General features: G+C 48.7%; 1 protein-coding gene across 15 annotated transcripts in view; it reads right to left on the minus strand.

Annotated features, from left to right (window-relative positions):
- PTK2 (protein tyrosine kinase 2) overlaps window positions 1-16,758 on the minus strand; it is a 200,064-nt gene that overhangs the window by 57,803 nt on the left and 125,503 nt on the right. For all 15 annotated transcript variants that reach the window (XM_072949793.1, XM_072949788.1, XM_072949789.1 and 12 more), the window contains one exon: window positions 14,315-14,367. In XM_072949793.1, the coding sequence (XP_072805894.1) occupies window positions 14,315-14,367 (53 nt within the window). The remainder of the gene's footprint in view (window positions 1-14,314; window positions 14,368-16,758) is intronic.

Below are 16,758 nucleotides of genomic sequence, written 5' to 3' on the forward strand. Positions count from 1 at the left end.
GCAGAGCAGAGCCATCCTCCTGGGGGCGCGCCCAGCGCTGAAGCTCATGCGGCTCCTCCCAGAGTGCCCCCTGCTCAGAGACACCTCCTCACCCCTGTCACTCTCCACCACGACGCCTGAGGACTCCCCTCAGAGCCCAGCACTGCCAGCCGCCCGCAAGTCCCATGGCTCCTGTCCACTGCCAGCCCCTCCAGAGCGCAGCCCTGCGGCAGGGGGACCCGGGCATCTCCTCCACCGCCACATTCTCAGCATCCAAAACGGGGCCAGGACAGGGAAGGCGCTGACCAAAGAGGAGCAGCAAGGGGCCACGTGTCCCCACGAACAAAGAAGCCGGGCCAGGGCAGAGGCGCGCACCGGGCAGAGTCCGGGCGCCCTTTCCCTGGGGGCAGTGGCTTCACCTGTCCGGGCCTCGGTGGTGCCCTCCAGTGAAAGGAGAGTGTGTCTGCCTTGGAGGCTGTCTTGAGGATGACGGAGATGCAGGAAGAGTGGTGGCTCGGCCCTGCCTGCTACAGGTGACCAAGAGATGGGCGCTGGGTTTCCTGGTTTGCCGGGGGCGGCTTCCAGGCTGCCTCTCTTCATAAAACCCGCAAGGAGACACCAGCCTCTGAAACAACGCTCAGGAAGCAAAAAGAAAATGGCTCACACATCAGGCGAGCACACAAAACTGACTCGGGAGAAACCAAGCTACGTGCACTCCAGTTAATCCATACCATCACGAGGAAGAGCCTGCAGTTTTTTTTCTTTTGGTGCTATGCGAATTCGCATAAAAACTTTGGGGATTATCCGGACTACCTCGGAGCCACTCGGGGAGACACATGGGATGCAGATTCGTGCACTGATGTCTCACGAACAGAGAATTTTCACAGCTTTTCCCCTGAGGAGGTGGTGCTGGAGGAGCAGGGTCAGCGCTGCTGAAGGCACGTGGACCTACGAAGGTTTCACTGCACATTTCTCTGAGAATTCTTAATCTTGATTGTGCTCTATTTTCTATTTTCTCCTGGTTTTTAGGGTTATGGGATGGTAAGACTCTGACACTAGAGGTACTTTTACAAACTCAAAGGCCCCTAAAATACTGAAGTCCAGCCTGAAACCTCCTGGGCCCCCAAAATAATGGCGTAAGAGAAGGAAAATACGAAGGAAAAGGAAACAGGCTCAAAGATGTGGGCACAAATAAAGGAACACATCCGACGGTGAGGACAGCTAACGGAGACACCGTCTGACACAATCACGCGTCGCCACTTCATCCCCAGGGACGTCTGTGACCGTCATCCCCGCCTCCCGGGCAGGACACTGAGGCATGAGTGAGAGTGTCTCCGGGTCCCGGAGCCGAGTAGCTGGAGCAGAGCACGCCTCCTTCTTCGTCATCTTCCACAGCATTTACAGGGACTTCCTTTGTGAGCCCAGGCGCCCTATGCTTCGAAACTATGAACGTCTCCCTGAGGGTATTCTGGGACCTCAGCCCCAGCGTGGGCGCCGTTCTGTGCCAGGGATGCTCCCAGTAAGGCTGATCTGGGCTGCACACCTGGGAGGTAATTTCAGGAGACCTGTCCTGAGAGTTAAATATCTGAAACATTTTGAAAAATGCAGACTTCTAAAACCCTAGTAACATTACAGTTTGAAAGGTCTGGTATCACAATGCGTGCTAAGATAAACACGACAGGAAGGCACGTCAGAAGGACAGAAACCGGCAGCTCAGGAGCGAGGAGAGAAAAGAGCAGGCTGGTGCTCTAACGCGCAGCGACAGGCACTGAGGGAGTCAGCGCTGGAAACAGCGACACGCACGCCTGTCGAGCTCTGTCATAAAGAGTCTGGTGCCCTGGAGTCACTGGTGGGGTCAGTGCAGGGTCGCAGAGGGACGGGTCAGCGGACAGCGGGCGTTGCCCTCTGGCTGTAAATAAAGGGCCTGCACGAGAGCCTCTGGGCGCACACGCTTCCCAGATGCCAACACCGGCTGACCTGCCTGCAGGACAGAGGACCGGGCGACGCTGTGACTCTGTCACCACACCTCCTGCACTTGCCTAGGGGGCACTGGTGCCCCTGCCTCGGCCTGACCCCTGCAGTTCCGACAGCTGCTCCTGACTGGCCATCCTGCTGCCCTCAGGAGGTCTGAAGGTCATGGCTGCGCAAAGCAGCATCCTTACCGAGACTGGATGACTTAGGCAATTCAGTGGGACCAACCCTCTTCACAGCTTCTTAAGCAACCTGGAGGCCTGGATGCATCAGCAACCTGAGAGGTGGCGAAGCCAGGAAGGCTCCACTTTGCTGAGGGGTTAACTGGCTCTATGACCTACACCTTTTTCTGTAAACGGCCCGTGAGTGTTTCAGATCCTGCTGGTCACAAAGTCTCCAATGCAGCCACTCAGCTCTGTTGTTCAAGTCACAGGGCGAGCAGACGTGTCATGAATGAGCGGTGTGACCATGTTCCATAAAACTTTACTGACGGAGACTGAAATCTGAATTTCACAAAGTTCTGATGCCACAGATACTGTTCTAATTTCCCCTCCACCATTAAATAATGCAGTAATCATTCTCAGCTCAAGGAGAAACAGAAACAGGTATGGGCCGTATTTGGCCCAAGAGCCTTAGGTGGTGGGTCCCCGACTTAGACTAAGAGATTAAACCCTTAAGGCTCAGCCTAGTCCCCTGTAAAATGGGGTTAAGAATACTGGCCCTCATTCACAGTATTGGGAAATTCAAATGTGGGGAAAACGCACAAAAATGTTTCCTTTAGGTAAACAGTGTGGTAATAACCACTTGTTTATATGCATTTGTTTAAATTTCTATGCCTTCACAGTAATCCTCACAACAGCCACCAAGACCTTTCACAGATGAAGACATGGGAGACGAAGTGCTCTCAGTGCTCTCTCAAGGCCACCCACGCGGCCAGCTGATGGCAGGATGCGGCGGGCTGGAGCCTGGGCCTGGGGCACTCACCTCGCAGCCATGGACCAGCCCGCCTCTCAGCCCTCTGAGCACCAGGCTCCTCACCCACAGCATAGCGAGACCAGCACAGGGAATCACACCGCTCAGTGCACGCACATGGGGGCTCCCCCGAATAGTCCCTGCTAACCAGTCGCGACTGAGGAGTTGGCCTGGAAACAAAGCTCCATGCTCTGGCTCTCAGGCCCATGAAGAAGATGCACCTTCCAAAGCTGCATTTACTTAAGCCCCTTCTCCGCAAGTGCCCTGCTATTAGCTCAGGTTATCAACCCGACACAAAATGAACAAAGACGAAACCGTCAGTGAAAGTACCCATTCATTCAACCCTGAGGAAAAATGCAAACCCCCCTGAATTTTAGTTAATAAAATCTTACTCCTTTCTATAAAGAGCACAAAGCTTCATGCAGGCAGCACACAAAGGAAAGGAAACGTAAGACTCTCAACGGGACAAAGTTCTAGTTTACTAAGTGCTACCCTCAGCTGGTTGAAAATACTCATCGTCTCTACTGCTGATATTTCTCTACTTATCTGTCTGTGTGACTCTTAAAAATCCCTTTCCTCTTCCCTTTCCACTACCTCACGCCCAAACTAAAATAGCCTAAACATCTAAGTGGGAAAGAGTGTGTGTATTACTGCTGAACAACACCATTCTGACAATTCTTCTTCACCTCTGAAGTTTTAATGAAATCTCTAAAATTCACTATGAAGCTACACAACCTGAATTCACCACTTCTCTGTGACAAACCAACAGCTACTCTTCCCATGGGAGAGCCCCAAACAGCTCTGAAGAGATCACTGGTTCACTCGCATCGTTACTTTTTCATACTTGTTTTGTTGGATCAAAGCCACATTTTGCCCTTCATTAAATACCAAATGATATTTCTATCTGTACATAATCATCTCATATTAGTAACACAAATGTGAAAATAAATATTACCGTCCCCACTAATTTCATCTGAAGATCCAGGTAGCATGCAAAGAAAGGAGGGGAGGAGGAGGGAAGGAAGAGAGGAAAGGGGGGGGAGAGAGGGAAACATACTATTAAAATGACAAGTAAATTAACGTCTAAGGAAAACACAAAAGTTAACCCCCCACCAAGTCCAGTTCAAAAGTTAACAGAACGATCACAGGAGTAAGCATGTTGACTTGACTTAAGGGTATTATGCGAGTTTTTGAGTTGTCCACACGTTGTCCCAAGTTCACAGCTGTGCTGTAGAGTTTAAGCTGGTTTCTGCTGCACTAAGCAAAATTAATCTGCCTCTCACAATTAAATGTTAAAGAAAAACTGCTTTCCTGAAAGGGAATCTGTATCCTCTTAGACAGAAATGAAAACCACTGGTCATTAGCGTGTACACCAAACAACAACCAGGAACAGCCTGCAGCACGGCTCCTCCAGGGAGCCGCCGGGATTATAGCTGCTCCAGGCGGTGGAGGCCGGCCCCGCACACAAGCTGTGAGGACCCAGGCACCTGAAGTTCTGCTGACATGTTTCCAGTTACACGTATACAGTTTTTGCAGAAATGATCATTTCAGTTATTACGAACAGTCTTTCCTTTCCGAGAAAACTCTCCACGGGGCCTGGCTGCCTCTGTTTGCTGCATTCCTGAATATCTGCCCCCAACGCATGAAAAGCAGACCCCAGGCTCACGCCGACCATCCTCCTTCACTCGGGTGCATGCTGTATTAGGAAACCCAAGAAGCAAAGATGTGGTGCCCGCCAGCCCCTGCGGTAACATACTAAGACCCCACGAGTGAAACCAGTAAGCGACTCCTCGCCCTGTCATGCATTTAAAAACCAGCAAACAGGCAAACGAAGAGCCTTGCATCAGGAGAGCAGCCCCGGCCCACGGTACCCTGCTGGGCAGCGGACAGCACTGCGCAGACCCCGGGAGAGACACGCTCGGCTCAGGACAATCTACAAGCGTCTGGTTAGACCGCTCCCAGGGCGCCGTGGTTATGAGAGGGTCTGTGCAAGGCCAAGTGCAGTACCCGCAGAGGGAGGCTCACGGGAACAGAAGACCAAAGGGAGGAAGCGCCTAGCTTTCTTAACCTTAGGTTGACAGTGACTGCTTCCTTTATAAAGAGGCAGGAGGGGAAAAGAGAGAAAGAGAAACGTTATTTCAGTACAAAAGAAAACTTACGTTACACTTTAAGGCATATCTATAAAAACAAATACAAAATCGCAATGCTTTTATTTGACTATTGGCATGCTTTATTTCTTACTACCATTGACGCTTTAAAAAACATACTAATATTTCAAAATGCAATTTTCCCTTTTAGCAAAGATTAGCAGTAGACACAGAAACTTTTAGCAAGGCACAAAGAGTCTCCCAGCTCCACAAAGCCAGACAAGTAAAGGTACAGATACCTTTACAAATGACAAAACAAACAAAATGAAACAAGACAAAAAACAAAGACCAATAAATAATTCAAGATTCTTGTGAACGTCTAACACTCAACCACAAAGAAAAAATGGCAGAAAACGAGCAGATCTTGATTCGTGAAAGAGCTTTATGAGCAATTTCCCAAATCATCAGCAAAGACACAGACCTTAAGTGCACACCTTAAATAAATTATCTTAACATAAAAAACTGCTGATGAGGATACCTGAACACACAGGCTGCAAGGCCCCTATGTTTGTTCACTCACTCCCTCTTTCACGTACTGGAAAGTCATTTGACAGTCAGCTCTCTCTATATCAGGCACTTGCTGGATGAACAAGACATGCCCAGCCCTCCAGGAGCACCCAGCACAGAAAAACAGAGAAGCCTTGAACAAGTGCAGGACGGGGAGGGCAACAGCAGACAGGTCAAAGTGAAGTCAAAACAAGGGGTGTACAAGCCTGTAACGTGCAGCAATGACAACGTGCGACAGAAAAGACACAGGACACGCAAAATTTAACTGCAGATGCACAGGGTCCCATCAAGGAAGGTAAAGACTCCAGGTGTGGGCCCAGGGAAAGGATGGGTCAGGATGAAGGTGGCAACAAGTAACAGTCATTAGTCCACATGTTAGGAGCAGAAATGAGAACCGAGACGTACAATTTAGTACTATTTCCAAATGGTGTGCTGTGAGGCCGACATTTACTGCTCATCTTCCTCCCTCGAGTGAAAAGCCACCCTTAGCACACACTACGTTTCCAGAGTGCGGCTCTAGTTTTTTCAGTCAAAAATGTGAAAACAGAACGTCCTGTGTCAGGCTGGGTGGAATTCTGGGTGGGAGTGGGGAGGAGGGGGCAGGGGCAGCTGCTATACTGGATGCTGCTGAGACGAAGCAAGAACAGGACTGTGGACGAGACAAGAGCAGTCTATCAGCATCAAATTCCTGGTTCTGATAATTACTCTGTGACTGTCTAAGAGGATGCCCTTGGTCTTAAGAAATGAACACTGAAGTGTTTGTAAGTAAAGGCGCACACTGTTATCTTCAACTTGCTTTCAAATGGTTCAAGGCAAAAAAGACATACAGATGGCCAACAGGCACATGAAAAGATGCTCATCATTGCTAATTATTAGAGAAATGCAAATCAAAACCACAATGAGCTATCAGCTCACACTAGTCACAATGGCTGTCATCAAAAAATCTACAAATAAATGCTGGAGAGGGTGTGGAGAAAAGGGAACCCTTCTACACTATTAGTGGGAAAGTAAATTGGTGCAGCCACTATGGAAAACAGTTTGGAGGTTCCTTAGAAAACTGAAAATAGAGCTATCATAAGATCCAGCAATCGCACTCCTGGGCATGTATCTGGAAAAAAAGAAAACTCTAATTTGAAAAGATATATGCACCCCAATGTTCATAGCAGCACTATTTACAATAGCCAAGGCATGGAAGCAACCTAAATGTCCATCAACAGAGGACTGGATAAATAGGATGTGGTATGTATATTTACAATGGAATACTACTCAGCTATAAAAATAATAAAATATTGTCATTTGCAGCAACATGGATGGACCTAGAGATGATCATACTAAGTGAAGTAAGTCAGACAGAGAAAGACAAATAATACATGATATCACTTATGTGTGGAATCTAAAAAAATGACACAAATGAACTTATTCACAAAACAGAAAGACTCCCGGACATAGAAAACAAACTTATGGTTACCAAAGGGGAAAGGGGGAGAGAGGAGGGATAAATTAGGAGGGTGGGACTAATGGATACACATTACTAAATACAAAATAGATATGCAACAAGGAATTATATTCAGTATCTTGTAATAACCTACAATGGAAAATAATCAAAAAATACACTTTTAACTGAATCACTCTGCTGTACACTTGAGACTAATACAATACTGTAAGTCAACTATACTTCAATTAAAAAAAAAAGAAAAAAACAGACTGAAGGCTAAAGCGAGTGGGTCAGAATACAGAGTGAATTTGAGTAAAGAGCATTTGAGACTCCACGTCACTATTCTTATAACCATCCTCTAAGTGTAAAGTTTTGGAAAAATAAAACATCTAAGAATCTCTATTTGGATTCAGGTTCCACCTCCACTACTCACTCCCTGACCTTAGGAAAGTTACCCAATTTCTGTTTCTATTTTCTTATTTGTAAAATGAGGTAATAACAGAAGCTCCTTCGAGTAAGGAGGTGCGGAGAGGATTCCGCGGGATTCCCTGGGCACCCGGCATGGGCAACCACTCCACAACTGTCAGCTAGGCCGACTTTTTTATTGTTCATTTTACTTCTAAATTGAGCTGAATATTCTTTGTATTAACTCAGAAAGCAAACTGTTTTTTTTTTTCAGTGTTAAGCATACCTCTTCTTGAGCAGTACCAAGACTATCACCCATGTCGTTTAAAAATGAAAGCGCTAGGACCCTCGCCTGGCTTTACGTGAGAGGACTACTGTGACTACGCACGCCGGACACCTACCAGCGCTGGGCAGGCGATGGGGCGACGGCGGTGGGACGGCCCAGACTCCTACCTGACTGCTGCACGTTCTGGTTTGGCAAAAAGTTGATAAAGTCAGTCAACTGCGTGGTATGCCAACATGTAAGTGCCAAGGAGGGAAAAACCCAGAGCAGAGGCAGGACAGGGGGTGTTTTCCTGTGAGGCTGCAGCCTTAAGTCCGGAAGCAGTCACTCGCTCAAAGCCTCCCGGGAGCAGAGGAACAGCGGGAGGTCAGGCGGGGCGACGGCACTGGATGGTACACGACGAAGCAGCAGACCAGGAGCCCACCGGCAGGGCTCCGGCTTTTACTCTGAGTGACATCAGGAGTGAATGGAGTGACGGGGCCTTAGATCCAAAAGGCCTCCTGGGAGCCTCCCCGGGAGCAGGGCGGCTCCTCAGGGGAACGCCACAGCGGATGAGGGAAGGCTGTCTTCAGAAGTGCCGCAGCTGAATAAACGATGGTGACTTGGAGGCACCGCTTTGGGGCCCCAAATGAAATCCAGGCACGATCGTCAGTAGCATCAAAGCCAATAGGTGAACTGCTCACAGGACTTTCTAATAAACGGACCACAGACTGACCAAACCTACTCATCAGCTGAGCATCACAGAGACAGCCAGATGCTACCACATCACCTATGGCATGTTCTTGTAAAACCAAAATCTTTGAGCCCAAATCTGACCAAACTTCTCTCAATCCTAAAGACCAGCTTATAGGAAATTCAGAAACACAGGGGCCACAGAGGAACCAGCCCAACACAACCTCGTGAAGCTCCAATCAGCCAGACCAGAGTGTGGGAACACAGCATAAGTGACACAATTCCTTCAACAGATAAACTGCAATGAAGAAAAGAGAAAAAGAAAAAAAGAAAAAGGAGGCCCAGCCCACAGAGAGGAGACACAGCCAAGCACACAGCACTGCTGGCCTGACTCGCGGGACAACACTGCGTGTGAGGTGCCTTAACCAGGGAAATCTGAACACTGACCAGACGGCTGGTACTAAGGAGTGGCTGTTAACTTTCTTACAGTATAATAATCTTGTTTTAAAATCTTTACCTTTTAGAAACATTTATAGATGATACGCCTTAGATTTGCTTCAAGACAACCAGCAGGGAGCATGTACGTGTGAGTGGGTGGAGGCAGAGCTGCGACTGGGTTTTAGCCACTGAACCTGGGTGACCATCACCATACAATTCTATTCTTTCTACTTGTGCACATGTGTGAAATTTCCCAGGATAAAAAGTTGAAAAACTCAGAATTCAAAAAGCATGACGACATCCTTTCATTCACACGGTAACTTGCTTATAAAAATACCAAACACATTTTATGTTGACTCGTGTAGTTTGATCTTAATAAATACAATTACTATGTAGCACTAACTTGATTAAGTTGTGTAGTAAAGCCTACAATTTACAAAAATTAACTTCACATGAACCAGGTGACAATACTCTAAATTAGGGCATTTAAAAAAGAACTCCTAAAAGCTTTCGTTTGGCTCAAGCTTCCAGCACAGATGCAGACTAGCTTCTAAGTCCCAACACTGCCAAGAGTGAAAGCAGGGCGTGCACCCGGCAGAAGGAACCTTTCGAACCCGAGTCCGGGACCGACTTCCGAACTCCGACGGAAGAGTCAGGATGAGTCAGCACTGCGCCATTCCTGATAAACGGGGGAAAGCTACTCTGAAGCCACACTCAGGCGCTTCTGAAGTACCCTCCCTTCCACACGTGAGCAGCGCAAGCCTTCCCGACGGCACAGCTGCTCTGATGGGGAGACGCTGGGTTTTGGAGGCCAGGGCCGGGGCTTGCATCAGGCTCCCCAGCACCGCCCGCTCCGGGAGCCAGGCCTGCACCTCAGCTCCGAGTCTCAGTTTCCTCCTCTGTAAAGTGGAAACAGTGCAAGGACGAGGCCCTGAGTGTTAAACAAGGCAAGGGCAGAGAACGTGCCAGGCAGGAGCTCCGAGCCTCACTCACACGTAAGCGTCTCCTGTATTCACAAAGCAGTGGCATGGCAGGGAGTGACTAACAGACCCAGAGCTCCAGACACCGGGAGAAAAAAAGGGGAAAAAAATTCAAATAATTATTATGGGCCATACGTATTCCACCTTGTATTTCACAGAACTCTTCCGTTCACAGACTGCTTCTGCATATACACAGTAGCTGTTCCAGAATTTGTAATGAAGTAGCTTAATACAAATAACGTTTATTTTATTAAGTATATTTTACTTTAGAACAATTTTCAGTCACTAACTTGAAAAACATTAACAGTAATCCTATACAAGTGGAGTGAGGCTCTATGATTAACAACTAAACCAAAGAAGCTGATACAAAGTTACAAAAATTTTTTTCAAGTTCATAATGAAAACTGAAAAAGTATCATCGTCAAGTGCACCTGTTGAGCACCACAGCTCAGCAGAGACGATCAACTCAAATATCTAAGGAAAGGGAAAGGTCACTGCCGTGGTGTCTGTGACAGACACACAAGAGAGAAAACTGTTAATGATCCCCAGTCCCCCTGCTACAACCCAGACGTGGGACACGAGCCACGCTGCCACCTGCACTCCTGGTTACACTTCAGGTTCTACCACCTGATGCAGGGCCTGGTTACTGAAAAACCCAAACCCCAAAACACAAAAGCCAGCCAAACAGGAAACAACGCGTACACCTCTGAAACAGTTAAATCCAGCCTTCCTCACTGATTTCCCCCGGAAATTCCTGTATCCTGGGGAATTCTCACCCACACAAACATCGCTCAAGCACGCGCCCCACCCAGGCCCAGCCCGCTCTGACCACGCTTACAGACCCCGAGCACAAGCAATGGCCTGTCCATCCCAGTTCTAACCGAGCTCCTTAAAAGCACAAGTTTCCTAACAACTTACTCCAGGCCCTCAGAAAACTGTGCCCAAGGAAGTGCACGGCTCTGCTAGACATTTTGTAGACCTGTTAGCCTTACACTGCCTTTATGGATGAGCTCCGTCTAGATTGCACAGGTAACTCTGAGTATGTTCAGCAGCAGCTTAACTGTGCTCCCTGAAGATGAGTTGCCAGCAGATGTGCGAGGGAGCACCCGGTACTTTGTCTCCGGAATGTAAGGGTATCACTTTACTTCCTAGCCAGGGACCCTTCAAGAGTTGAGAGCTGTCTGAAGTTATCAGGACCCTCATTCTTCCTCCGCCTAGCCCCCATGCCACGTGCCCAAAACCTCCTAGGAAAGCACTCAGGACGGTTCACGGTGACCGGCTCACAGGGATCGTCTGAGTCCAGCAGCTCTCACGGCCACTGCTTGCTCTGAGGGTCCCTGCCTTTCTTCCTCCTGCTCCCGTGTCTGGAAGGCATTCCTCCAGGTCTCAGCACGGCTCCGTAACATGCTCAGGCCTCCATCGATTCACTTAAAAACAATAACTAAACACTACATCTCAGACAATAAATGACAGACAGAACATGTCTTAGCCTATGGTGAGGTTGTGGTCTAGCAGACAAGGTTTCTAAAATCATTACATCCACTTAGAGACTATCCACAACAGTGAGATGGACAGTGGGCTGGAGAACTCTGAGGAAGAAGGCTCCTGGAGTGGCCAGGGAAGGCTTGCAGGAGGTGGAGGCATCTTGCAGGTCGAGTGAGAACTTTCGGGTGAACGTAAATGGGGGAGTAAGGTGAGTCCCACCTTCTCCATCTTCCCAAGTGGTGACTTGGGGTAATGTCCTTAAACTGGCACTGAAAGGCACTATAGCCTAGAGGGCAGTAAGTACCTGAGTTCAGTCCCAGCCCAGCACGTTAGGCTGGGTGACCCTGAACAAGCTTGCTCACCGCTCTGATTTCTTTCCTCGTATCTGTGAAGTGGGGAGATGACAGAGACCTCGTGAGGCTGCCGTAGGGATTAAACAATCCCCAGCGCTGTGCACACCACACTGGGTACTTAGTAAAAGAGACATGTCACCTCTCAGCTGTGTGTGACCTTGACCGCCCTGCCCACGGCATCTCCGAGCCCTCTGCCCTGCTCTCTGCTACCCAGCTGGTGCCTGCGTCAGCCACGCTCCTACTTCAGGGATTGCCGTCCTGTGATGTCTGCAGATTCCAACTCTCACCACATTCAGTCACCTGCTCAGAGGGACTTTTCTTGGCCACAACTTTAAAGAGCACTCCCACAACTCCATTTACTTGCTTTGTCTTAATTCAGTGTCTCTGGTCTGTCTCCTCCACGGAGGAAGGGACCTGGCTTTGTTCACTGCTGCCCCAGCATGTGGAGAAGGGCCCGGCCCAGCGGGCACATGGTAAGTATCCGACTGAATTCACGTAAAACTGGTGTAATATCCACCTTGTAGGGTCTGCTGGGGGTCAAACAGAACGCAGTGTACGGAAAAGCAAATGATCACGGCGGGCTTGTAGTTAGACTGGAGACAGATGAGCTTACGGGTGGGGGGAGGAGGGCAGGGTTCTGCAGGGATCTGGGAGCGGGCAAGGGCCCCTCGGCACCACTACCACACTCATATGGTGCAGGGTTTCCGGGTCGCTAGGAAAACAAATAACCTCGGGGTTTAGCAACAGTGTCAGCTTTGTAGGAGTCAACCTCATAGCTTATAGGTTAAGTAAAAGACACCGGCTCCTGCTGGCCAGGCTGGTGAGATGTTATGCTCTACAGTCTTTGTGGAAGATATAAATAAGACACACTGAGTCCAACTCCACCAAAGGGAGCAAGCCATAGGCTGAACGACGGAGGATCAACAGGACAAGAATCCGAAACATCAGTCCTGTCACTGAACATCCTCCTGGCACTGAATGCCTTCTCTGCCCATGTGGGCAAACCGCCAAACTGGAGGCACACGTGAGTCCGCATCACTGAAAAACGGAAAGGACCTGATGTGTGAAAAGAACATGCTGGTGGTGGAGCAGCTCGAGCAGCGCTAGAGGTAAGGAGACAGCGAGAGGCACGATTCCAGCTTTACCTGGCTGAAAGTGATGGGGGGCGGGGCAGGCTGCGGACGGAGGAGGGGAGGCAGGCTACTGGGGCTTAGCTAAGAAGTCAAGACCTCATCTGTCGGATTGTAAATTACTCCTGAAAGTTCCTGCCCAGAGAAGTGCCTCTTTCAGAAATTTCAGGTGGCAGCAATCAAAGGACTCATGGAGCGAAGGGACTGGAGTACGAACTTGAGTGGTTAAGGGATAAGCAGGAAGGAACAACGAGGCCTACTCGTAACGGGGGGCCTTCCCCCTCCAGCTAGATCACAGCCCCTGAGGGCCTGTCCTCCGTCTCCTCAACTATCTGTTCCCACCACGGACCAAGCGAGGACGGGCCCCCCTAAGCGGAAATACTGAGCGCTGCTCGGCGCCCCCACGTCACTGCCGGGTTAGGGGTCAGGAGCAACCAGGGGAGGCAATGATGTGCCAGCAACCCTGCAGCCCGCAGGCGACACTGCCCAGCAGGACGGGGGCCAGCACCGACTCCTCTCCGCCCCCGGGAGCTGATCCGTCTCCTGAGCTACAGCACGACCCGCGCCTGCCCCACACCCTCCATCACGCGAGGGTCTTTGCTAAGCATGTGAAACAAGTATTTCTTGAGAGGAGGCTAGTGGGATGTTTGTGGACAATAAAAAAAAGCCATTATATTTGTATGTGAGAACATTAATAATTCAGTCATCAACAAAGCAGAAGCACAAAACTAAATTCCAGATAAAAATTAACTCAAGGTAAATTAAACTAACAGGAGTTAGATTTCTTTCAAGTCAGGTGCTAGAGTTATGAGGAACACAGTATTTTAGAAAAATGACATATACAAGAACATATTATATATGTGTACGTACACATATACACGTACACATATACACACACGTGTAGTATAGGTATTTTAAGATACCAAACCTGGGTCCATAGAAGATGCTTTTTCCTTTTTCCCACCTTCCCTCTATTTTCCACATTTTTAAATAGAGAGAAAAGGCACATGTATTTTGAAAACATATCAAGGAAAGCACACCACACTTAAATCACACCAGCAAACAGTTAAGATAATGCTTGTGCCAATATCTTAACTATATTTTTTAAAAAACCAATATTCAAACACCATATTGATTGTGAAAGACAAAAGCTGTTTAAAAACATTTCACATTTCCTGAACTTCAAAAACTAATAAATAAAGTATTTGTTAATTTCTGCTGAACTGCAAAGATAAATTATAATCAAAAGTAAAAATCTTCACTCTAAATATAATTAACATAGAATTAAAACTGAAAAACAGCTTGGAATTCTATATAATCTTATGAGTGATCCAGTATTACACATGTATATCTTTTCTAAAAAAAAACCCAAGAGCCGTATTTAAACTTGTTTGCAATGATAAAATTACGCAAATATGGGTAGTGGGGATGTGTAATTTCCATAAGCTCTCCCACAGAGGAGTGCTCATGATGAAGACGGGCAGACAGCCACCACCCGCGATGCTCCCCTCCGCCGCCACGGAACCCTCTGCTCCACCACCCGCGCGGGCCTCTTACCTGACACGGAGACCGCGTGGGTCCGCACGCCCTGCTTCTCGCTGTTGGCCAGCCTGCAACAGAGGTGCAAACCATGAGTGCCACCTTCAGACCAAACCCCGCTGTTCTCTCAAACCCAGTGCTGCCCAGGATCAGGACCGCCATGCCCCTTCCCACGGAGACTACACATTCTGGAGGGGTGATTTTGTAAAAGACTGGATTCCACCACCCGAGGCCCTTAAAACCACCAGACTGCCCTAATGTTACAAAGATCAGACACTAAGACAGACAAGAGAAGGAGCGCCGAACTGCTCTGAGGAAGCAGCCCAGGCCAGTGCCTGAAAGCACCACCACGCTAGTCAACACGGTGGACAGGACTCAGGTTACATAAAATGCTGGGCTGCAAGGGACTGGCCAAAGTTATAAAATAACGTGGGAAAAGAACACCTGGACCTGAAATTTGCTCTAAAATGCATTCTGAAGTACCGCTATATGCCTGGTCCTTAAATTCAGAGCATGTAAAAGAGCAGGCAGTGCATTTAATACATACTGTTGTTATTTACAGACTGAAAAAAGGTTAAGTTTAAAGTATCTGGCTACTTATTTCATGAAATGGCTCAACAACATCAGTGTTTTACACATATACCCACATAAAATAAAAATGTGGCCAAAAGTTTTAGTGACATAGTTCAGCTTAAAAACTGTGGAAAGCACAAAGCACAGAGGAAGAAGGAACCCTGCGGTCTTTTTGACGTCAGAGCTACTATTTTTTTATAAAGCTTTTTTATAAAAGAAAACTTTTTCCAACTACGTAAGCATTTACTGTAGAACTGAGTAGAAACTTTTTCTAGTACACATGGGACTCACACTAGGAAACATTAGACCTTAATGTATCATTTCTGGGAACCATAAATACTCAATTTGCAACTGCATAACCTCTGTAATTAAGGATTACTGCATGAAGCCGTAGACTTGAGTTCTTTTTACTGAATTCTCAAAATATTTGAAATGGTACCTTTACTATGAAAGTTCAACCAAAGCCGCTTTCCACACAAGCACGGCAGCTACATGACTTATCACAACTGTCCCTGAGCTCCACGCACTGGCCAGTCCCAGGGTGTGCGTTCCTAAGCAGATCATGTCATTTGCTTCTGGCTCTGCCGACAAAACACGGGTCAACCCTCGCTACGCTGCACTTCGGGGCGCAGCTCAGCCAGCTCACTCACGGCTGCGGCTGCAGGGGTTCCCCCACTTCTCTGACCAACAGCACTAACAGGGTCTGCTGCTCTACAATTTGTGGAAATTCTGCTCTTTCACGGTTTGCTTTATTTGTTGGGTTCCTCTAGTATGTGTTACCACTTCTAATCTACCTTTTTATATCTGTTTATGATTCCTGTAAGTTTTAATCCTTGAAGTCATCTCTTAAAGACTTTCCACAATTCAAGATACTCTGAGCACTAGCTCCTTGCCTGCTGTGGGGCATTAATAAGTATCTATGGGGTATTTCTGAGTTTGTGAAACACATGACCTAAAAACTAAGAGAAAGCTGGTCTCACCCATCCCTCCACTCACCGGCTCAGCTGCTGTGTACCTACTAGGTGCCAGATACTGCCCAGTGTCAGGTCTGCAACACCACATGACCCTGGCCATGAACGAGGCCACAGGGGTGTGAAAAGCAGAGAGGTAATTTTTTAAACTGGTAAGCATGATGGCAAAGTGATGCTCCCCAGGACTAGGGACCATGGGAGGTTCCCAGGGGAGGGGAAGCAGGCAGAGACCTGAGCAGAGTCCAGCTGAGGACAAGGGAGGAGGAAGGGTGGGTGGGTCGTGGGGGAAAGCAAGGAACCAAAGGAGGTCAGTGCAGCTGGAGTGAGTGTGAGGGGCGGGAAGCAAGGCTGGAGGAGAGGCAGGGCCAGCGAGCTCAGGATGCCCCTCAGGCTGCTGCAGAGAATGGCTGGGATGCTGGGTGGGAGGGCAGGCAAAAGGAGGCGGCCCCTGGCTGCTGTGTGGGAACCCGGACTCGGGGAGGGTTTCCCCCACCCCTAGCTGGTGCTTAGCCTGTCTGCACAAATCATGCGGTTCACTGTAAAGCTCCTGCCTTCCTTCTGGGAGTCTGGACTTCTGGGACCTGCCAAGCACAGTGTGCATCCGTGACCAGGCCCCGTGAACTCCCAGGCGCTGAGGCTCTACCGGGCATCCTCAGGGGTTCTCTCGCCCATTCCTGAGGGCTGGGCGTGTCCTGCCCCACGCGCCACCCCTGGTTTCCCGGGACTTCCTGCCACCGCTTTCTCCCTGGGCCGCTTTTGCTTTGTCTTCTTTTGCGGCCGACTATCCCAGCCGTGAGTTTTATGCCGAGTCCCGACAGCTCCTCACAGAGAACCACTGAATTGGGTGGTCCTGGGGACCCTGACACAGGAGTCTACAGGAGGAGCCCAGACAGGTGATCACGACAGCTAAAAACTGGG

This window comes from Vicugna pacos, chromosome 25 (assembly GCF_048564905.1).
Source record: "Vicugna pacos chromosome 25, VicPac4, whole genome shotgun sequence".
In the NCBI taxonomy this organism is placed as follows: domain Eukaryota; kingdom Metazoa; phylum Chordata; class Mammalia; order Artiodactyla; family Camelidae; genus Vicugna; species Vicugna pacos.